The sequence below is a fragment of the Channa argus genome, chromosome 11 (genome assembly GCF_033026475.1).
Source record: "Channa argus isolate prfri chromosome 11, Channa argus male v1.0, whole genome shotgun sequence".
Lineage (NCBI taxonomy): Eukaryota > Metazoa > Chordata > Actinopteri > Anabantiformes > Channidae > Channa > Channa argus.
The window spans coordinates 34,801-59,320 of record NC_090207.1 but is presented as its reverse complement, the minus strand read 5'-3'; the positions used below and the strand labels follow the sequence as shown (position 1 = coordinate 59,320).

The 24,520-nt window shown below is 39.8% G+C and overlaps 1 protein-coding gene across 10 annotated transcripts; it reads left to right on the top strand.

Moving 5' to 3' along the window:
- The first annotated feature begins 101 nt into the window (after positions 1-101).
- Positions 102-20,921, top strand: LOC137135941 (formin-binding protein 1-like). 10 transcript variants are annotated; one of them, XM_067520793.1, is made up of 18 exons: positions 1,583-1,833; positions 2,867-2,982; positions 3,240-3,290; positions 3,805-3,952; positions 4,743-4,805; positions 4,957-5,049; positions 5,248-5,262; positions 7,338-7,466; positions 7,577-7,723; positions 8,288-8,482; positions 8,555-8,746; positions 8,848-8,862; positions 8,955-9,064; positions 9,198-9,330; positions 12,042-12,184; positions 12,314-12,450; positions 17,303-17,461; positions 19,405-20,921. In XM_067520793.1, the coding sequence occupies exons 1-18, from the start codon at positions 1,804-1,806 to the stop codon at positions 19,431-19,433; spliced, it is 1,905 nt and encodes a 634-aa protein (XP_067376894.1). In that variant the 5' UTR covers positions 1,583-1,803; the 3' UTR covers positions 19,434-20,921. The 10 variants fall into 10 exon arrangements, with proteins under 10 accessions (XP_067376898.1, XP_067376897.1, XP_067376896.1 ...); XM_067520794.1 differs by having other exon boundaries at positions 1,587-1,833; positions 8,306-8,482; XM_067520791.1 differs by lacking the exon at positions 1,583-1,833 and adding an exon at positions 1,863-2,008 and having other exon boundaries at positions 8,585-8,746.
- Positions 20,922-24,520: the final 3,599 nt, after the last annotated feature.

Here is a 24,520-nt window from a genome sequence, read left to right as displayed (position 1 = left end):
TTACACTCGCTAGCCCGTTGCTTTTTAATATACAAACATGTCTGTTTGTGAGGTAGTTTGCCAAGTTGGACATGTTGACTCCTTTGGTTTGAAGTATCTTTCACAGATGAGCTTTGTGGTGACTGTCAGCTCGACCTGGCTTTTATTCAACATGAGAGCTGCAGTTTCTACCATGAGGGGGAAGGGTGATAAGGTGATGAAATACCCACTGTGGTTGTTTTCTTGTTTGAACTGTTGGATGTAATGAAACAATGAAATCCAGCTTAAGAGGAGTTATCATTCTGGGAGCGAAAAAAGAGGAAGAGGATAAAATAGCAAGATAGTGGTAAGTTGAGCAGTTTTTTTTTTTTTTTTGTCCTTTCGGCTTATCCCGTGAGTTCAGGGTCGCCACAGTGGATCATTGTCCGCATGTTGATTTGGCAGTTTTTACGCTGGATGCCCTTCCTGACGCAACCCTCCCCAATTTCTACCAGGCTTGGACCGGCACTGTACAGCTTGGGAGGGGAATGGGCTGTTAAGGGTTCAGTGTCTTGCCCAGGGACACTTCAACATATAGCCGGGGCCGGGGATCGAACCACTCACCCTGTGGTCCGTGGACAACTGCCTTTTACCAACTGAGCTACTGCCGCCCCCTAGTAAGTTGAGCAGATAATAATGATTAAATATGATACTAAATAGTGTTAACAAAATGCTGGTAGTGGAACTGTACAGAACTTCCACTGGTATCACATTGTTTCTTTAGTTTAATTTGACATTTAACATAAAATAACTTGGCTAACTAAGTTAGCAGAGGAGCCTAATGTGTCCACCAGAGGTCAACTTGTTAGCTTAGCTAGCAGGCTGCTAATAATCAGTTTACTAACTTTTTTGTAGTAAACTGATGAAAGCTGTGTCCGACTAAGCTAACTGTAAAGCTATGAATGCTAAATTATGACATTTAGATGAAAATAAATTCAGACAAGTGTACTACAAATCACTACAGTATTACTCCCAAGTTACACTAATCAATCATAAAATTATGAACACCTGTGCAATTTAATGCAACCAATACAGCAAATCTTCCATTAGGTCTACATAAACAAGGTTTTGTTTAGGGGGGCGAAACATTAAAACCACCTCTTTTCATAATGCACTCCAATAGAACTCCACCACCCACTTTGAACCCCAAAATAAGCCCATTGTAGAATTATCACCTTTCTGAAAGTTTCAACCTAAAAACTGAGAAATAACATTGTAAAAGCAGAATTCATGGCAGAGCTGCTGTATTGGATTTGCATTAGATTTTACAAGTGTAAATGTTGTGGCTGATCAATGTGCTATGTGTGGTTTGGTGTGGTGTGGGATTTATTGTATTCTCCATATCTTAAGCGTAGTGATTTGCATGAATCAATCCAAAGAATTTTGCCTAGGGCCATATATGACTGCCCCCCCATAACCTTGATGCAGGTCACTTAAAAACTAGCTTTGTGACGTCAGAGCAAACAGTGGCGTATAAACTATGATTTATGAAAAAAGAGCGCCCCTTGTAGCTGACGTCATTAGCCTCTACAGATTATTATGGTCTGTCGGGCGGACTGAATATGAGCATGCGCAATAATCAAGCAATCTCAGCATCAGTACTGACAAAGGGTCCGCCGGGAGACGCGCCGCGCGTGACCGAGTCCTCTGCGCTCGTGCTACTGCACACAGAAAAGGTCGGTCTGTCGTGGTCTGTCGGGAGGATGCGCGGGGCTGGAAGCTGCAGCAGCAATCGGTGATCGTCGGTACCAAGACGCGGAGCAGTGCGAGGATCAGACCGGAGACATGAACTGCAACTGGGGCACCGAGCTGTGGGTAGGTACACCTGTTCACACCTCCTGCACGCGCAATATCATCGGGATTAACACGGCCCCACAGTCAGATGGATGTAGCCGGGATGATCGTGAATCTGTCGGCAAAGACCTGGCAACGGTGGTGGGTGGGTGGCTGGAAGGTCTCGTGGTCCTGTCTGCTCTGCCATAGCAACACGGTGAGTGACGAAAGCAGCTCGCGCTCTGTCCTCCATGATGCTGCAGCGCGCGACCCGACAGACCCCCGCAATCAAACACCCCTCCCACTTACTATGAACAGATGTGATCCATTTACCAGGTCACTAGTATTTGTCACGTGATTATAGTGCAGGTGGAAGTTAAATTGCAATAATAAATAAAAGACGTTTTGTAAATTAAGATTAAATCTAAACAGGAAAATAAAACAGTAAATCACCTGCAAAGCTCTGTGGATACTGAATTTGTCTCTGATTAAAGGATTAATTTAGAATCAGAAACTGTTTATTGCCAGATACAGTTGGGAGCCCTTTGGGGGTAGAGTGGCTATAGGGTCAGAGGTTGGTGCCCCGCTCGTAATTCACTATCATCTCCATTGTCTTGACAGCGTTAAGCTCGAGGTTGTTCATGCTGCACCATGATACCAGATGGTAGGCCCCCGTTACTACTCACTCTGGTAGGAAAATTTGTGTCCACCAGAGGCTGATGGAAACAAATCAAGCGAACTACACAAACCGATTAAACTGATTAAATCCAATACAGGCTGATGGTTGTGTTTAGGGAGCCCGGTTGCTCAATGGGTAGAGCATTGTGTTGGGATACAGAAAGCCGTGTGATCAAATCCCACCCACTACGTGTGGGCCCTGCCCAGCCAGCAAGGGCCCCCTTGGTGTCGGTCCCAAGCTCGGATGAAATGGGAGGGTTGCGGCAAGAAGGTCATCCAGCATAAACACTCATGCCAAATCAACATGCAGAACACGTTCTGCTGTGGCGATCCCTGAAGGGACAAGCTTAAAAGCCGTTGGATCTTTTGACGACTGAGGCTTGTGTTTGTGTTTTAGGATCAGTTCGACAATCTGGAGAAACACACAAGCTGGGGAATCGACTTCTTGGAGAGATACATCAAGTTTATTAAGGAGAGAGCCGACATCGAGCTGAGCTACGCCAAACAGATCAGGTAACATCAGATGACTCAGAGTTTAGACATGTTCTGCCATAATAAATTAAAAAGAAAATTAACTTTATAAAACTGATACGCTTTGGTCTCAACAGGGGCAGTAGGTGCACTAATAAGCACATAAGCTTTTACTGGTGAAATGATGCTGGAAATTGACGAAAGTTTACAGTTCATAGAAGATTTGATATTTATGTGTCACTGTGTGTCACTGTCTGTCACTGTCTGTTTGTCTCCCTCTCCACCTGTTCATTTTGCAGGAGTCTGTCTAAGAAATACCACCCAAAGAGAAGCAGGGAAGATGAGAGCAGGTTAGTCACCCCACAATGTACACCTGGTGTCTATTGGTTGTACAGCTGCTCAGTTATAGCAAAAATCATAAACAGAATGACTTTCTTAGAACCATGATTATTTGACTTGATTACTTTCTGACTATGGAAATGGCTTTATTCAACTTTAAAAAAATGTAAATTCATAAATGTTACAGCCTAAACAACACAGTACATGAGTCTTTCATGCTTTTGTGGGTTTTTCCGATGCACCTGTTGCACATTCAGGTGTAGAGATTTAATCTGATATGAACTTTTAAAACCATTACAGAACATTTTTACTCAGTTTCTGTTTATGGTGCATAAAGGTGTTAAAACATTAATCTGCTCCAACCTTTACCTGGTCTGTTTGACTTCTCCCGAGCCTCAGTATCTAACCTTTACCAAAGCAGAACCTACACATTTCTGTCGAGATGAACAGGTTGCATCATGCTTTTTAGGCATACCTGTTGTCTGGTTGGTTCAGACTCATCTGCTTTCTGATTGGATCTCACAGGTACACCTGGTGTTTGGCATTTGTGGCAACTCTCCAGCAGCTCAATGATGTGGCTATTCACAGAGAAGAACTGGCGGAAAGCCTGAACACACAGATCATCTGTGAGCTGATGCGATACATCCAGGAGCTGAAGGCTGAAAGGAAAACGGTGTGTAAAGAAACTAGTACCCAGTTCCCTGTTCTGTTCTTTACTGGCACTGGCAAAGACCTGAATTTGAAACCTGCAGTTTTGAAATCTGGTTTTAGACTGATTGAGACTACATCACAACACCAGCAGTTTGTTTTGACTCTATAGATTAATAAAAGAACTAAATTCAGACTCACAAGTTTTATCTTGTTTTCTGATTTAGTGTTTGGTTAAAAGATTTAATTGTGTGTCATGATTTCAGTTCACATCAGAACTTCTGTTTCCATAAAATGCAGATGCAACCAAAGCATTTATACATAGTATTTATCTAATTTGAATTCTGTAAAAATAAAAAAGTAGGATTTTATTATTAATACAGAAGTTTATTTTTAACAGAACAATTATGGTAACCATGTTTAGTAATTATTATAATTTGGATGAACTCCACACAAACAGCAGTCACATCAGAACTGATCCAACAGAGCTGACATCAGAAACAGATGAAGGTTCAAAAGAAAGGACTTTTTATTTTCCTTATTTCCTCTGTCCTCTAGTCTTCTGTGGGACTGACTGTGCACAAGAAATAGACCCAATTGAAGGGAACCTAGAATAAATTAAGTAAACTAAGCAGTAAAAATTATCCTCCAGGAAACACAGCAGGGAGATCAATCTGCCTTTAAGAATAAAAGTCACCTTATTTAAAAAAAGTATGGAAACATCATTAGGTCACATTATTCAGAAATCTGAATCAGAAATACTTGCTTAGAGCTGCTTAAGTGACCAGTTTGTTCAGTTTGTGTTTTTGTTGCAGCACTTTCAAGATGGCCGCCGAGCCCAACAGCACATTGAGAGCTCTTGGAAGCAGCTGGAATCTGTGAGTGACCTCCAGCCCCTCCAACCCCTCACTTCTATCCACAAATGGACATTAAAACAACTAACTTTACAAATACAAGAAAGTTTGACTTTTAGTGACAAATTGTCCAAGTAAACCATAATCTTACATTTTTGTTGATTGTTTTGTTTAGAGTAAACGTCGATTCGAGCGTGACTGTAAGGAGGCTGAACGAGCGCAACATGTTTCAGACAGGATTGATCTCGACAAGACGGACGGAGAAAAGGTTTTATTTTTATAAAATGGTTATGGTGCAGGGTCAGTATGTGTTGTGGTTCTGCTTAGATTTAACAGTAAGTAAAAGCAGGTGAGAAACCTTGCCAGCTTATAATGTTACCCTTGTGTTTGATATTGCAACAAATTCTAACCCAGCATCAACTAATCTGACCCTGTCTCTGTGTCTCTTTGTCTCTTTGTCTCTCAGCGCTGTTCGCTGAAGGTAAGGTCCTTCACATATTTACTGTAAACCACATAAAGACCAGAAGGACAAATTATCTCCGGGGATCTTCATCTAGCACTGACCAAAAACTGGATTTATGATGTTTTATCTTTGGGTTTCATGAAGAAGGGGAATTCTGTCAGGGTATTTGCTGCTTTGAGTAGGTTGGCCAGGTGAGCAACTAACATTGCAAGTTGTAGGTCCACTGCCTGAGAGATTCAGGAGAAGTGATCAGTAAAGCTTAGTCGGTCATCAGTTTTAGTAACAATTTTAGGAACAATCAATATCTTTGAAGATCCGAAGCTGGTCTTGGTATAAGTTGGTGTTGATGCTGTGCTGTATTGAAGCTCTATTTAGGAAGAACGGAACTTCTTTCTGGAGAGGTTGAGTTGAAGATGCTTTCGTTCTCTCATCCAAGCAGAGATCTCAGAGGGACAGGTAGAAATGTGTGATGAGACAGTGGAGTCATCTGGTGGAAAGGACTGCAAGAGCTTTGTGTCGTCAGCATTGCAATAGTAGGATCCATACTAGCTACACAGAATTTTAATCATAAAATACGGCACAATTCATACTTGTTAGTCACATTCTGTTAGAACATACTTTACATCAGCAATACCACATCTCCAGAACTAGCGCCTCCATGGCACTAATGAGCATATGCGGTCTTGGACATCTGCCACTTCTTCTCAGCAAATCTGTGTGCGGTGTGTTATATACGGATCAGGTCAGTGAGCCAGGGATTAGAAGGTGAGGGATAGGCAGGTCTGGAAGACTGGCTAAAGACTATCAAGACAGGTTAAGAGTGTGGTGCAGAAGCTGTCAGTTGCTATTTCTGTGTTGCGGGTGAAGAGGAGCTGTGGGAAGAGCAAGGGAAGAATATCAAGATTGAGAGACCTGAGAATATACCAAGTGGGGTGGGAGTATGGGAAGATCTAGTGACTGAGACGTTGTACATGATGCAGTTTCAGCTCATAATGAGGTCCAGATGGTTGGCAGCTTTAGGATCATGAGGTTTGTCTAAGTGGAGTTTCAAGTCACAGAGAATTCAATTCCGTTAAAAATTATTCAGATAGCAACAATTCATAACAAGCAATTTTAAGGCGCTTTGCATAATAAAGTCAGACCTATACATATAAAGAGATGCCAAATTGAGCAGCACTAGGCAATGGTGTAGGTAAAAATCTCAATTTAATGGAAGAAACCTTTAGAACAACCAGACTCAGGGTGGACAGGCATCTGCCTTGGCCTGTCGGTGATAGTAGAAAGTGAAGAGAAAAAACAAAAGAGCAACAAGAAGCAATAAAACATTGGGCAGGTTGGTAGGACCAGTAGCTGCACACTGAAAACATGCAGCTCCAAAGCTAGGGACACCTGGAGCCCAGTGCATCAAGGGGTCCTCCCAGCAGTCTACATCAGCATCCCTAAGAATTGGCTCCCCTTCACTGAGCAGCTCTAACTAAAATCTTTATCGAAAAACAAGGTTTTAAGCCTGGTCTTAAAAGCAGAGAGGGTTAATGCCTCCTGAATCTGAACTGGGAGTCTACATGAGAGAAGTGTGATAGCTAAGGGTTCTGCCTTCCATTATACTACTGGATTCCAAGATTGAAGTGGCCTGTTGGGAAGATACTATACTATTAAGTCTTTTTGATATGATGGCGCTTTACCATTAAGAGCTTTGTATGTGAAGAGTAGGGTTTTAAATTATATTCTGATTTTGTCATCTGCGTAACAATGGAAATTTATGCAGGATTTTCTAATAATAAGAGAGAAAGCAAAAAAAAGCAAAACTAACAATACCGAAACAAAAATGAAATCAACACTAGTAGCAAATAAACTGGCCTCTGGCATGTGACCAAGGTCCTTAGCTTATCTGAACAGTTTCTATTACCACAACTAAGATCAGGAAGAGCACACTATGAGGGGCCCCTTTTGCACTAAGGAGCACATGCAAGTTTTTGTTGACTCTGCACTCTGTGACCAGTAGAGGGTGACATAAACCTGCAGAGGCCCATGACCAAAGGGGTTTTCTCATACGTGGTTAAAAAGTTGGTATATTCTGTATGTACTCGTATCAGGCTCGTCAGACGGCTCAGCAGAAACAGCAAGCAGCTGAAGAGTCCAGGAAAGACTACATGACCAGTCTGAACCAGTTTAACCAGGACCAGCACCAGCACTACCGCACACTAGTTCCAGTTATTTACCAGGTAATCCAGCACAACACAATGGTCCCTATCATTAGTTGAACTAGTATTACTGCACGCTGCTCCAAGTTATTTGCCAGATTAACCACTGCTTGTTCTATATGGTTGTGCAGCGAATTCAGGACATGGAGGAGCGGCGGATCGAGAGAATTGCTGAAGCGATGCGTTCAGCCACGGACGCTGAGAGAAAAGTTCTTCCTGTTGTGAGTCGGTGTCTGGACGCCATGATGGATGCTGCTGAGAGCATTCAGCCCAGGATGGTGAGCTTCCTCTGCACTGAAATCTCTGTTTGTGGGAAGGTTTAGTAGTTTGAGTCTGGACGTTAGACATTCTGAAAATTCACATCAGACAGCGCAGCTGTAGCTCATTTGGCAAGGCAGTCGTCTATAGCCACAGGTGTGGTGGTTCAATTCCCGGTACCTCCTGGCTACATGTTGAAGTGTCCTCGGGCAAGACAGTGAGCCCTAAGTTGCACCTTGCATGGCAGCCACTGTGTTTGGTGTCTGAGTGGGTAGATGAGAAACAACATTGTAAAGCGCTTTGTATAAAAGCGCTATACAATGTTTACAAATTTATCATTTACCAGTAACACCAGCCTTGTAACCTGAACCCAAACCTAGAGATGTACAGGTATGAATTATTAGTCAAAATAAAACCCCAAGCGTGCTGTCAGATTTCAGTTTTGTTCCTGAACGTGGAAACAGTAGCGTTACAAAAATTCTCAAGTTGATCAGATTTGCATTTCATTAATACAGAATCGTTTTTTTAAAATGAGTGGAAATTAATTACAGTGATGTCTTTGTTTCTGTTGCCAAACTCTGAAGATAAATGTGTGTGTGCAGGACACCCGTCAGGTGGTGGAGGTGTATAAATCCGGCTTCGATCCCCCAGGTGATGTAGAGTTTGAAGACTACAGTGCCACCATGAAACGAAGCATCTCTGAGTCTAGTTACCTCGACAACCGGACAGAGGGCCGGAGACACAGCAGAAAACTGTGGCCCTTCATTCGCAAAAACAAGGTACAAAAACACACTCGTGAACCTGTAGGAGTCCCCTGGCTGTATTGACCACACCTGTTTCTCTTCTTTCAGCTGTTGACCCTCCTCTCCTCCCCCCGGCAGCCCCCTCCTCCACCCCCAACCTCACCCTCTCGTGGGGGGATAACCAGCAGCCCACAGTCCCCGCCCCCTACCTCAAAAGAGCCAATCACACAACGACTGAATGACCTCATGACCTCTGGCTCCAGAACCAGGAAGCAGTGTCTGCGCAGCCTCAAGAGAGGGGTACAGATGTGTTTATGATCATGTGTTATCTGAGATGAGTAAACATATTTTAACCTGAAGCAATGTTAATATTTTCTTTCTGCTTGTCTCTGAATGGACAGCTGTCACTTAAACTGGTTAGTATCTGTCATGTGTCTGAAACCTTATTATGTCAGCTGATAAATGTCAGCCACAAATAAATAATATCAGTAATAATAAACTGTTATAGGGCTCTGGTCCAGCCGACTGCAGTCACCTTTCTCCTGAACAGAGACGCAAAAAACTTCAAAACAGAATCAACAACATCAATGAGGAGATCCAGAGGGAGCGGGAACAGCGGTAACACACTCTAATATAAACACACTGAATGGGCTAATAACATGAAACATGATCAAGGTTGAACTGTGACCTGTTTTTCTTTTATCATAGTGTTATGTATCCACATTGCGTATTAAAGCTGTGTCTGTTGCAGAGATGCTCTGCTGAAGATGAGGGAGGTTTATGAGCGAAGTCCCCAGATGGGTGACCCCAGCAGCTTGGAGCCTCGACTAGAGGAGGTGAAGCAGAGTCTGCAGCAACTGGAGGATGAGCTGAGAAGGAACCAGGTCTGTACTACACAGAGTACACCTCCTGTTAGGGCTGGGTATTGGTAAAAATTTTATCAGTACTAAAATATCCGGTTCCTAAAGAATTTATTATTTTTGAGTAGTTTCATAAAATCTGTTTTAATAATAAGGAAATTACATTAAGCTACCAATCTTTTTAGTTTCTTGGCATTTTTTACTGAAAACAGTTTTATGAAAGAGAATTTAATGCAGGACTGGCCTGTTTAGTGTGACCTAGTTAGACTAAACGTAAAGGGCAAGAGTGTAAACTACTGAGTTATTTTTTTCAACAGCAAAACTATCTTGACTAGTTCTAACATTAATTACTGGAAAAAGTTTAAAAAGAATGAGGAATGAAGAAATCAGTCACTGAGTTCATCACCCTTACGCAATCGCTCATCTCGTCCCATGAGATGATATGCGATAACGTGTGAAGGCATATGGTCTGTTGGAGGTGCTCAGCTAACACTCAGAGATACAGCACCCGCTGCATGTACCAGTAGTATTGTATTTGTACACCATCAATGTACTCGGGTAGGAGATATATACAGTATTATTCAAGAGGCATTAAAACAGCAAACTTTTTCCAAACAACTGTTCAGTTTAAATTGTTGTAATAACCAAATAAATTGCTACAGCGGAACAACAGATGAATAATATGACTGTGTGGTTACAGAAATGGGGAGAGAGAATAAATTTTATTTGTTCATGAAGACAGATTTTAGGAGACTGGGTGGAATCAGAGTTACAGGAGTTTCTGTATTTGTGTTTGTGTTTTTCCCCCACCTTAAACAACAGAGGAGGTTTAACAGATGCTGCCTGTTTCCCTGTTTTCAGAGACACACTTTGACAATTTCCTGTGTCTTAGATTTTGATGAGAGCGCACATTAAACCTGCTCGCCGTGTGATTTGTTTCTCTGAAAAAAAGCAATTACAGTGTTTGACTTATCAAATCAAACCAAATACACAGGTACAAAGCAAAATTACCAGTGTAACATTAAATCTTAGAGTGTTACATTTATATTTTCCTAATTTACCACTGGTGGTTTCACCATGTATGTACAGGAGCACAGCCTAATCGTCTTCTCAGCCATAAACAGGAGCTGCTGTAAAAAACGTGAAGTGGGGGAGGTTTCTACTCTCAGCTAATTCCAGTTAACACCATGCTTATTGTCTCTTGTAGGCAGAAACTCAGTAAATCTGCTTCTTGTCCAAATTTTTAATGGACTTTCACTTTTAGTAACTCTCTCTGTTGGATAGTTGTAGCAGCACAGTGGATTCGATCGTGCTGAAAAAGTAAAACCAGCCCAATGCCTGCAGAGGTTTGGGGCTTTTCATTTATATTAAAATGAAGTCATCATTTACACCTCTTAAGTGTGAGACCATCTCCATGGTACCAAGCACCTTTTTTAGAGAAGTTTGTTTAGGGGAATGTCATGATCTACACAGAACAGTAGGAACTTCATTAATGAGCCCATTATTATTAAAGATGTCCAACACTGAGACCTGACAGGATTTTTAAAGTAAATAATTTGTAGACTGACTCAATTTTAGACTCAAATTTATAGACTGAGTTTTGATAAACCGATAAACTCAAACTGAGTGGATGTTCAGGTCAAACCTGCAGTTTTAGAGGCAACATGTGAACCGTTATTACATCAGGAGACGAGAGAAACTCTTTTAAATGGATTCTAATATTAGACTATTTGTTTTATAAATGACTTGTCTTTGCCTGGAAAAGTCATTACAGTCGATGTTGAGATGAGAGAGGCTGCAGAGGAGCTGCACCAACTGATCTGACACCAAAACCACACACATGACTGCAGTCCATGATGAATAAAAACAAATTCGAGAAATTCACATAATATTTAGCAATGTTTATATACAGTCTGTTACAGTGCTTAGAATTTGCGGCACATGCATTTAGTTTGTCCAACACTGGTGATCTGTAGGCCTGTGGTAACTAGAGGAAGAGAGGAGAACTAATGTAATAAATATGCATGCATAAAAAAGTAATGCAATGCATCACTACACACATTACAGACCAAGAAACAATCTATAGGAAATCTTATGTCCATCACATCATCTGACAAAGTCAACATAAACACAGGGTTATAACAGCAGCTGTGTGATAGATCGCATTTAAATTTAGTTTTCACCAAGCAGTTGTTAATGCATCCATAGACAGTAGGATTCAGTACTCTGGACTGGGGATGAGGACAACACTTTGCGACACGTGGTGGCTAAAAAGATGAACTGAAGGTTGGATTCAATGATTGTGTTTCACAATTAAACACACCCCATTCCTGATGGAAAACCTCCATTAGGATACAGTGGACCTACCGCACAAAAAACTATACACTTTCAATGGCTACATCTGTATGTGAAACACTTCCACTGTTGGAGTCTCCTTAATTATTTAACTTTCGTATCGAATGACACTGATATTTTCAATACTCGATGGGATTTAAGCAATTTGGACAGTGCCATAAAAATATCAAGTTTGACACACAGCCCTACATTTTGTCTACTTAATGTACATACTGCTTGAATATACAGTACATTAAATAGTACTTTAGTAAATTATTTGAGCTCATTTTAATTGAGCTCATATCAGTTCTGTGTCATAACCAGTGTGTAGATCTTAATAACAATGTTTATACACTGAAATGCATGTTAATGCATGTATATTGACTTACATGTGTCTGCAGGCCTGGTTGTTGGAGGTCGACAGCAGACTGTCTGATCACAGCAGGAGACAGAGCGGGGGTTGTGGGTTAAATTCCCAAGGGACAACACCAGGCAGCAGCTGCCTAAAACAGCTTGACAGCCGCAGCCCAGCCAGCAGAGAGAGGTATGCACACTACTGATTATCAATTACTGATTCTTCTGATATATTCTTGTGATATATTCAGATTCAACTAACTGTCTGTCTATCTTTTTGCCCACTTATTTGTCTCCTTCTGTTCCACTTGTCTTTCAGTCCTGATGGTAGTTATACTGAGGACAGCAGCGCTGAGCTTCACTTTAAGTCACGAAGTTCAGAGTTTGATGACGACTTTGATGATGAAGAACCTTTACCAAGTATTGGCACCTGCAAGTCCCTTTACCCTTTCCAAGGTACGCTGTTCTGTTTACTGTATTCTGTCCTGTATGCACGTATTCCTTTATTGCACTATCTCAAAATTGAACAGCTTCATTAATACCATATAATACTACTACTACTACTACTACTACTACTACTACTACTAATAATAATAATAATAATAATAATAATAATAATACATTTTATTTAAAAGCACCTTTCAGGTCAGTCAAGGTCACTGTACAAAGAAGCAACAATCAATAACACACAATAAAGTATGAACAGAGCACAAAAACAAAGCACAAGAACAAACTACCCAGGGATAAAATAGCCTAATAGGATAATTTGGTGAAAATCAAAAATCACAATGAATAAGCCGTTTTAAACAGAGGAATTTTAGGTCATCATTTGAATAGGGATCAAGAATCAGTGTTGCAAATATTGTCAGGGAGAGAGTTCCAAAGACGAAGGGCAGTATGACAATATGCCCTAGAAGCCCATGGTAGTTAAGCGTGCCGTGGGTTTGGAAAGAAGACCCATAGTGGAAGAACGAACAGTACAAAAAGGGATATATGATTGTAAGAGCTCTGAAAGGTAAGGTTATGAAGGGCTTTAAAAGTAAGGAGGAGGATTTTAAAGCCATTACGATGTATGGCAGGAGTGTGGGTTATAATACAAGCAGAAGAGTTCTGAACCATTTGGAGTTTATGGAGAAACTTGTGTAGAATACCAGATTAAAGTGCATTACAGTAGTCAAAATGGGCGGTGACCAGAGAGTGGATAAGGACAGAAGTGTTATGCAGGGTAAGAACAGGATGAAGGCGAGAAATATTACGAAAATAGAAGTAACATGTTGTGGTGCTATTGACATGGGGTACAAAAGATAAGGTGCTATGAAAGAGAACACCCAAGTTCCTAATCTGGGGGAGTAACAGAGTGCCCATCAATGGGAAGGGAGAACATCTCAGACTTACAGAGGGTGGATTTGGTGCCTATCAGGAGAACCTCAGTCTTGTTACTATTAAGCTGAAGGAAGTTTAAAGTAAACGACAACTTTATTTTATATAAAAAACTTAGTGAGACAGGTAGGTCAGACAGCAGAGTCAGGCTTGGTATATATATATATAAGTTATGTATCATCTGCATAGCAATGAAAAGTAATACCAAACTCCCTGAAAATATGGCCAAGGGGGAAAAGATCAATTTAAAAACCGAGGACCGAGAACAGACCCTTGTGGAACACTACTAGTGACAGGATAGGACTGTGAATAAAATGTTTTTAGTTGTACAAAATGGGTACAGTCAGAGAGGTATGAATTAAACATGCGTGAAGAATATGCTAGTAATGCCAATAGCTTTATGAAACTGAGACTGAAACGATTCAAACATATTACTGTCATTAAGATAAGCATGAATATGTGCAGCGCCTACATTTTCCCAAATGTTTCAGATAATTGGAAAGTGAGAAATTGGACGAAAGTTATAAGGGTTGTTGAGAACAGCAGCAGGTTTCTTTAGAAGTAGTATTATAACAGCTGTTTAAGGGATGATGGAATAAATCTAGTAATCAAAGAAGGGTGGATAATCTGAATAATATACAGCAAAAGTAGAGGTGCACATTCTTTAACCAGGTGAGTTGGCAGAGGATCAGGCAAACATGTTATTTTTCAACTCTTAGGTTTTGAAATGAGACTGTAAATTTCTGATTCACTAGGGAGCTTGATGGTAGTAGCGGGCAGGGGGAATTTGTAAAGAAATTCCATGAAGAACTAAATTTTGACATGGTTGAAGCTAACTGTATTTTGACAATTTTATAACTAAAAAATCTCAAATGCCTCACGCTGAGCAGTACAATACAGATGGGGTGGAAGTGAGTCGGGAGATTTCAAAATATTTGACTTTGAATGTCTTGACTGTTGAGAACAGAACTTTACCTTCACAGGATTTAATTAAGTTGTTATAATACAACGATCTGGCTGCAGAGAGAATGCCTTTATATTTGTGGATATGTTTATGATACATTTCCTTATGTACTGTGAAGGATGTTCCAGGCAACAGCCTCGAGATTTGAGCTAGCGTAGTTCTGGAGTTACCCAGGGAGCAGAGTGAGTGAAGTTAACAGTCTGGGTTTTGAGAAGTGCCACAGTCTCCAAAAGGTTATGTAGTTCAAATTTGTAGCGAAGAATCAGATCATGAGTAGTTATCAAGTGATCACTGCCGAGGAGGTTATTGATAGCAGTGGTCAAACTAGAGGGGTTAACATTTTTTATATTACAAAAAGACATTGTTGAACAACTTAGGATAAATTGGACCTTTTGAGTGGGTTGGGAAATCCACATATTGCTGCAGACTAATCTGCCTTGACCGGTTGGGGTGAGTGGAAAGTGGAACGAGAAAAGAAAAGAGCAACAAAAGCAACAACAAAACAGGTTGAGCAGGTTGGTAGGACCAGTAGCTGCACACTGAAAAAAACACAGCTTCAAAGCCAGGGACATCTTCAGAAAGGGACAGAGAGGGAGACAAAAATGACAAAGGCATTGCTGGGGGTGGGTCCCCCAGCAGTCTAAGCCTATAGCAGCATGACTAAAACTATAAGCTTTATCAAAAAGGAAGGTTTTAAGCCTAGACTTAAAAGTAGAGAGGTTGTCTGCTTCCCGAATCTGAACTGGGAGCTGATTCCCCAGGAGTGGAACTTGAAAGCTAAAGGCTCTGCCACCCATTCTATTTTTGGAAATTCACGTGTGTTGCGGAGACAAATATATGGTTTATGGCCTTTAAATCTTATTGACTTCTAATTTGGTGCAGTCTGGACCCACACAAGAGCCTGGACACACACTTGATCTTGTTTTATCATTGGGCTTGCCTGTTTTTAATCTGGAGCTTTGTGACGCTCTATTCTCAGATCATATGCCTGTGTTGTTTAACATTTCCTTGCCTTGTAACAAGGTTAAAAGTCACCCTCCTGCTTAGTTCTCTCGTGTTATTAACCCTTCCACTGCCGCTCAGTTTTCAGTCAGAGCTACAGTATGTCATCCATGAGTCAATGGGCAATTTTACAGAGGAGCTCGTTGGTCATTTGAAGGCCTCGGGTTCACTTTGTGATACTCTTCCATCCCGACTTTTTAAAGAGGTTACTCATACTTTAGGGCCATCTGTTCTGACTATTTACACGTTCCTGCGAATTTTAGACTTATCTTCAAATTGCCTTTCTTATCAAAGATTTTAAAGAAAATTGTTTATAGTCAGATTTTTAAATGAGCACAACCTACTTGAGGCTTTCCAATCAGTTTTTAGAATGAAACACAGTACTGAGTACTCTTTTCCGTGTGCTTAATGACTAGCCTCTGATTGTGGTGACTGTGTGGTCCTTGAATTACTTGATGTAACTGCTGCGTTTGATACAGTGGACCGCTTAGAAAAGGGGGTTAGCTCTAAATTGGTTCAGGTCCTACCTAAAAGAAAAGAACTCTTTGTGTCCAATTAGGAGACTTCAAGTCCTCTTCTGCTCCTCTGTCCTGTGGGGTTCCACAAGGCTCAATTTTAGACCCTATCCTCTTTACTTTGTATTTGCTGATCCTGGGCTCCATCCCTAAAAGACATGGCATTTTGTTTGACTGCTATGCTGATGACTGTCAGATCTGTTCTGCTCAATAAGAAAAATGGCTTCTCCGTCAGTTCACTACTGGAATGTTTAGAAAGGCTTGGATGGCTCTTAACCTTTTATATTTTAACGACTCAAAGACTGAGGTTAATGTGCTAGGAATTAACTCATCTAGTGGGACTACCCCAGCAGACTTGGACCCTTGGCTGAATACGCCAAATCTGAAATTATAAACATTGGGTTTAAAATGGATACTGACCTGAAGCTTGAAAGCCAGATCCGGTCTGTGGTTGTCTAGTTTCTTTTTCCAGCTGGCCAGAGTCAAGCCTATTCTTCCAGAGCAGTACTTTGAAACAGTAATGCATGACTTTGTTACCACCAGGCTGGATTGCTGCAATGTGTTTTATCTTGGCATAAGTCAGTCGTCAGTCTCTCGATCGCAGCTTGTCCAAAATGCTGCAGCACGTCTTTTAACCGGCACTCGGAAAATATAAGCACATTTCACCCATTTTATCCTTACTTCACTGGCTGCGTTGCTCCAAAACTATGGAACGAGTTGTCCTTGCAAATTAGATAGGCCTCATTCTTACCTTTTTTTTAAATCCCTTCTTAAAACCCACTTGTTTTCATTGGCCCGCAAACACAGTGTGAGCTGACATTATTTTATCTGTTATTTTATTCTGTCTGTTATTTATTATCTGTTTATTGCACACGTTTTATGCTATTGTATACTTCTTATTTCATGTTTTTAACCTGTACAGCACTTTGGTCAACCTAGTTGTTTTAAAGTGCTTAACAAATAGTTACAAGTATTGTTGGGACCGAACCGTTAAGCAGGTTAGCACACTGCAGTTAACAGTCTGATCCGGTGTACTTGGGGAATGAGGGACTGAGGACCAAGACGATCGTATAGGTTTGGAATCATCATACCTGAGGACTATACACAATAATTTATTGAAGAAAGCAACATGGTTGCTTACGCTAAAAAATAATTCTAGATTCGAAGCTATATTTATCTGATGTAAGTAAATCATAAATTGAATCCAATTGAAATTAATCGAAATTTACTGATCGTGGACTGTGTGAATTGAAATTCAATCTATTCTGGAGATCAGTGCTAATGTCAAGCCCTATCTTTAAGTTCATGTCGATAATTGTGCTAAAGATAAAGCCTGGTTTCAGGCTAGGTTCAGTTCAGTAGGACCTGAGTGTGTGGTTTTAGACTTTTTGCAGTTTCCCAAGACTACATATTTAGGTCTGTTCTGGTTCCCTGTGATTCTCTGCAGGTCAGAATGAAGGAACTCTGTCAATGGTGGAGGGAGAACTACTTTCTGTGGTGGAAGAAGACAAAGGAGATGGTTGGACCAGAGTTCGACGAAATCTAGAGGAGGAGGGATATGTTCCCACATCCTATATCAAAGTCTTCCTGGACAGCAGTGCCAAAGGTGCCATGACCTACATATGACTTCTGTATGATCTAATACAATATCTACATGATATGTTAATATGACCTCTGTATGATCTCATTATGACCTAATGTGATCCTTGTATGACCTTAGTATTGACTAATACGACTTCTCTATGACCTTTTTACAATCTTAATGACCTAATACAACCTCTGTATTACTTAATTCAGTACACTGTATGAGCTTAATATGACCTAATATGATATATCTGACCTCTTTAATATGACCCCTGTATGACATAATAAATAATAAAGCCACTGTATGACAGTAATAGTTCTTCTTAATATGATCTAGTACAACTTCTGTATGACCCTATCTATAAACTCTATATAACCAAAAACCCATTAAAGATAGACACAGATGACAGGAAATGCTTAAATGCTGATTCCTATGACAGGAACAAATTTGACTTTCCAGCTCTGTCTCATCAAGGGCCACATCCTTTAAAGGTTGCACTTGAAGATGGATTACATCATAACAACACAACAAAGATGTCCTATTCACTCCTTCAAACCTAGCTGAGAAATGCCACTTTCTTTACCCTGTCGATCATCTAGCAACAAAGGCTCCAATGGGGTGACATACCTATACTGAATGTTTTTGCATAATGGCAATAAAAAATAGACAATGAAGATACAAATGTTGAAAAGGGGGGCCCTGAATCCTAAAGATTTTTTTTTTTTATGAAGTTGGTCGCTAACTAGCTAGCTAGCAATTCACTATGCTAACGATGTACCCCTTCAAGGTTTCCTAAAATGTGTTTTGTGACATTTTAGCTAGCTAGTTAGCCACTACCATTTCCCATTTCCAGTCAGACTGGTCCTCTGTCAGACTGTCTCATTTTGGATTTGGCCTTCTTAGGTATGTTGGACCATGTCCGTACAAGGATGTGGTGCTGAATGCAGACAAAGCTTTTATGACCTGCATTTGTCCTTCAAATGACCATTGCATGACCTTAAGTGACCTCTTTTAAATAGTTTCTTTGACCGTACTTACAAACCTCACATGACCCATCACCACCTGCTAACCTCTGTGTAACCTTTGACCCATGAATGTTAACCACTTAATTGCTATGGGTACAGCAGCTAGCTTGTGTTTGCGCTCTGCCTGTCTGTGTGCTGGATACCTGTGGAAAAGGTGTGTCTCAAGTGCTGCCTCTTGAAATTGGAGCCTCTCCATGATGCATTCAGGTGTTGCTGATCAGTCAACTAAGCAGTTTAGACATCACATCAGCGCATCTTAAAACAGTGACCTGTGTACAGGACATAATAGGACTTTTTTTTTTATCTGTAGAGGAGGTAGAGGCTAAACTGGTACAGTTTGAGAGTTCTACAACACTGATATCTGTCCGTCCCAATTATTGAATGTAAACAAATCCATGACCAGCTGTCAGTGAATCTGTCAAACATCAGGAAACTGATCTACATTTAGATTTGTTAGTGAGAGAGGGAGACGGGTCAGAGAGAAACAAAATCAGGTACTAATATGTTTACATGAACAAAATGTCATTGTTTTGTTGTCTCACATGTTTGCAGCTGATCAATAACTTACCGGTATGTCTTTATAATTACCTGGACCAGCTAAGTATTGAGTACATCAGTGATTGATTTATTCTTACATTTATCATTTCAGTTGACCCAGATTTGTTTTTATTTTTGCATCAACTCTCACTTCCCCCATCCACATAAATATGATCCCCCACACCACAAGCAGACATCAGGTTAGACTTCGGTTCATCAGGAAACAGATTAATCTGATTTTTTTAAAAGGTGATCAATTGGTTTTAAAACTTCTGAAACATGTTGCTCCTCAAATTAAACACAGAATATCTCACCTGTCTCCCTCTCTGCTTTTCTCTACCTGCTCTAACACACCTGTCTGTCTTTTTCTCTCTCACTCTCTTTCCACCTGTCTGTCTATAGGCTTCGTGCAGAGTAGCCGTCTAGTCTAGCACAGTAAACGACCAATGAGGACATCTTGCCACAGGAAGTGATGTAACAAGCTGAGATGATGGCTGGAAACAGCTTCTCATTGGACGGTTTATCTTGGTCAATCAGTTGACAGAGTGAAGACTGACTAGCCAATCACAGATCAGATATGAAAGATGTTGATCAGCAGGTTTATGTTTGTTAATTCATTGAATTGAATCACATCATTCTTTCTATTTAAACATATTTAAAAATGGTGAATGATACTTTTTAAATAGTTTCCGAAACTTAAAGAGAATTTAAACTTTAAATCTTTTCAGAAAGGAAAACAAATGTAGTTCAGTTTGATAACAGCAACTTATCTGATCAATCAACACTTGGCAACAGTCAAGTGTTTTTCTTACTTGTGTAAACTGACTGAAATATCACAAGTATTTATCTGAACCTCAGATAATGGTCTGATTTGGACTGGGACCTGGTTTGACTGTATAAACTCATCATCTGATGTCCAACAGTTTTTAATAACTGCAATAACTAGATTTTTTAAAAACAAATTTAAATGTTATTTCGATGTAAAAACTAAGTTTCTGTAATTTTTCAGATTCACTGACGTACTGACCTCAGATCAGCTCCACCTGCTGCTGAAAATCTGATGAATTATATAAAAATTAGGTTTGTAAAGAAAATGTGAAAAGTTTTCATGACTGGAAAAACACTATTAAACTATATAGCTGTATTTCAGCATATAGCAGTGATGTCACTGTTATCACTGTGGATGTGGTCAGAACTAGAAAATATGATGAGCCTCTGAATGACCATGTGTGTAAATAAGTCATTTAAACCACTAAACATTTACTGGTGGAAAAACCAAATGAACTGTGAATCAGGACATTACTACCTCTCAATTCCACTGGGTGCAGATCTTTAGCATTGCATCTGCAATGGTCTGTTGGTCCATCCTGTACATGGAATTGCATTGAGAATTTAGTATTGGGTTCCATAAAAAAGTAAACCAGGCTGCTGTCATTGGAGCAGACCAGCACATAGTTTCTAAGACCGTTATGAAACATGGAGCTGCACACCTGGTGGAATCACAAGCATTGACTGGAGTGGGGGCCATCAGCTCCAGCACATGTGTCCCAGTGGAATTGTGGGGTTAATATAGTAAGTGCGGGGGTACAAGTTGTAGTAGAAACATGTGACTACAAAGTGTCTGCATTGGCGTTTCACTCACTGAGCCAGGAGTGTTACCATGACAACAGTTGTGTTTAACTGTGTGTAAATATATAACTGCAAAAGTTTAGCCAAGCTTCCTGCACACATGCTGAGATTAATTCCGCCCTCCTCTAGCCCTGCCCATGCCCACTGATCAATAATGTTATTGGTCAATTGATTGTGTGACATGTTAGTGACATATTCATAAGTTATTTATTTATTTTCTACTGCTGATCATGCTCTTTTTAACTTACTGTGTTGAAGTTTCAAAATAAAGTTCACTCTGAATAAAGCAATGAGTCAACTGTGTTCATTCAGACCTGGCTTGTCATAGGCACAGGCACAGCTAACCTATGCCATCCTACCTGTCAGCTGCTGCGGGTGAGTTAGAATTGGTGGATTTTTTATCCGTTTTTATTTCCAGTCTATTTTGTTGGCTCTAATAAGCTAATCAACTTAGCCTGTAAGTTAAAGCTAGTAAGCGTCACATACTTCTACATGAGCTATTCCGCATAACAGTAACTCAATTTAGGTGTGTAAGTTACCATAACATAATATTAAAAATGTTTGTCTGAGATGCAATCTCTGTACAGGAGAAATATAAGTGATAAAAGTGGTGGTAGTCTTAACAGTGAGTCATCAAATTGGGCATGATGAGTTCTAGAGGCATGTCACATGAAAATATTCTAAAGTTGAAATACAGCAACTTTGTTAAATGTCCTGCTTTATGAATGTTACTCGTAACTATACGAATACAGTAATTGTATTTATTGTGTTCAACATTCATTTATAAATTAAAAACACTACTCAATCCATTGTTACTTTGTCACTGCTGTTGCACAGTGTACAGCTGAAATAGGGTTATCGTTTGCTAAGTACTTCCGTTTATTTGTGAGAAAAGGTTTAAATAGACAGGTTGTGGATCAATATCAGTGTTGGCAGTTTGGTCTATATGCTGAAGGGTTTTTACCCGAGTTCTTACCCAGATTAAAGTAAAACTCCACATAATTAGCTGTGGCCTCATTCCTCCAGTTTAATCTCATTCAAAACTTTTCAAAACTAAAAAAGTAGATTTCTATAGATTTCTATCAGCTTTGAGTTTAAATTGGTCTTACAGGGTATTTACCAGCCTTACTGGGAGCTGGTGTATGAATGGAAGAGGAGGAGTCCGAGTGCAGTTATGCCATCTCTAAGGTAACTGTTGTGTTGTCAGTAACTATAGTAACTGTTGTGTTTTGATCAGTAATGGAGGACCAGAGAGTGCAACATATAAAGAATAGATCCAAACAGGTACAGTAATACTTGGGGTTAATAGTAATACTGCAATTTTACGGTCTGATAGTAATACTGATATCTGTTAAATATACTGCAATTTGATAGATATTCTACAATTTTATAAGAACTCTACAATGTGATAGATTTACTGGGACTTATACTACATTTAATTGATCGGATGCAGTAACAGTTTGTTGACTTCAGAAACAAACACAAATACTATTTCTACTACTTCTATTACTTGTAATATTTTTTTCAGTCAGAAAATGAGTCACCCGCTGTATCGAACATCAAACCAAACATACGGAAGCAAGACACCAACAGTTCATGAGAGACAGGTAAGACTGTTGTACTTGATTGTAGGTAAATCAGTCACAAACTTTTATTGTGTGTGGATGATGAAAGCTGTTTGTTTCAGATTCAGTGTAACGTGACGTCTCATCAGTTTTCGAAAACAATGCTGCAGACCGGGATGTACCGAGATCAAGGCTTCAACACATCTGTGGAGAGGAGCAAGGTGATGGTTTCTACGGCAACACAGAAGAAGAGGTCCAACATCCATCATTTGCATTGGCACAAAAACCAAACACAGGCCCAGAGTGGGAATAAGCAGTAAAGAATCAGTTGAAAACTTTAATGATTTAGCAAGCAAATCTTTAATTTGTTTTTCTAAAATAGTTTCAGATCCTTCAGAATTAATCACCCTTTGTATTTTGCATCACATTTCTGAAAAGAAAACTGGCATTCAACTTTTTAACCTGCTAGTGGGTGGCTGTAGCTCAGTTGGTAAAAGCAGTCATCCACGGGCCACAGGGCCAGCAGTTCAATCTCCAGTAACGGCTATATGTCGAAGTGTCTCTGGGCAACTGAACCCCTAACAGGCCATTCCCATCCCCAGCTGTGCAATGTCGGTCCATACAAGTCATACTAACGACTTCAGGTTAGCTTCAGTTTCATCTTAATTTAAACCTAAACCTAAAGTGTTTTATATTTATTTAAACCAGTGTGAACCTTCAGTAAATTTCTTTGTTTTTAATTTAAATGCCACATTTATTATTTTTCTCACTGATCTGTTAATTCCTGTTTAACACACTACTGTGTGTGTGAGAGAGATAATTTGACACAATGGTGATGCAGAAGGAGATGTTGTTGCCATGACGACCACTGAAGAAAATAGTGATAATTTAAAGAGGATGATATGTTCTATCAACTTCTTCTCTATCACACTCATCCAAATGCTGTCACCTCTTTGACCTATGGCCTTTCACACTGTGTAAATTCAGATCAGTTAGTAAAATTTCTGATTGTTCTTTATGAGGCTTGTCCCATGTTTTTCATGTTGGGAAGCAATTGTTTGGGGCTGTTTCCTTATAGAGGGTGTTGCTGTTAAATTGACTCATTGTAAGTTAATTAGTGATGAGGTATGATCCCAAATAAGAATTTTCATATTTATATGGGATTCATATCTTCTCTACTTCTTGGCTACCAGTCAATCATGTTTTGTTATGTTTTATTGGCTGATTGATCCATTTTTTTGTGACACTGGTTCAATTTTTCCAGACCAGACAAAAGGGCTAACCCTAACCCAGAAATACCCCACAACTGCTTGATTCACTTCCTGCAAATGATTTCTGTAATACACTCCTATCCTATCTCTGGTAAAATCAAGAATATCCATCAGGAGTTAACTCTCAACAACAATCAAAATTCATACTTCTCTGTTCACACTGTGGTCCCTTCTAACTTTCTCTCAGTATTCACTCTTTTTTTTTTAGTTATTAATAAATTTCATCAAAAGAAGTGGTTAGAGTAACATATATTTTTGAGGGGTCCAACCCTTTGATAATATTGATAATGGTCAACAAACTTCTAAATGAACCAAAATCAACACCTAATTGTTACTGCGTACACAAAGCACTATGAGATTAGTACTGTGTGTATTTGTACATTTTATAATTTTAAGCAACAGAATCTGATATTTAAATAATGTGTGAAAATTTTCTGTGAAACAGCAACATTCATTTCACACTTTTTTTTTTTTTAGATCAGCTTCTTCCCACATTGTCTCCTTCATGATGGTAATTCTGTCTCTCCTCTGCAGCCCCTCCACTGCAATGAGCCCCCTCAAGATGCAGTGCAATTTTTGACAGTGTGTTGAACATCATGGCTCCTCTTAGGGTAGTACCACAATTTATTTAAAAGAAACACACTTATAAAATCCTCAGAAAGTCAGAATAACAGTTTCTACTGCACTTAATTGAATATCTTGTATTCTTGAAGTACACAAATATAGTGTACCTTATATACAGTCTATGGTTTTACCAGAGACCCCTCAGAAAAGAAGACAGCCCATTCGGTTGAAAAGTTGTCCTATTTCATATAGAGACATTTTACAAATGATGGGTAGGGGTATAATTCATGAAGTGGGATTGAACCTTAGTGTTTACCATAGTGGGGGAGGTGGTTATTGATCCCAATCTTGAAGGGGGAAGAAGGTTAGATAGGAAAAATAAGAATGTTTCATTAAAGGATATTTTCGAGTACAAAAAGTGTTAAGATAACAAACATCTCTAAAATCTTCTGAAGCATCTGGAAACAACATCCTATCACATCATTGTCA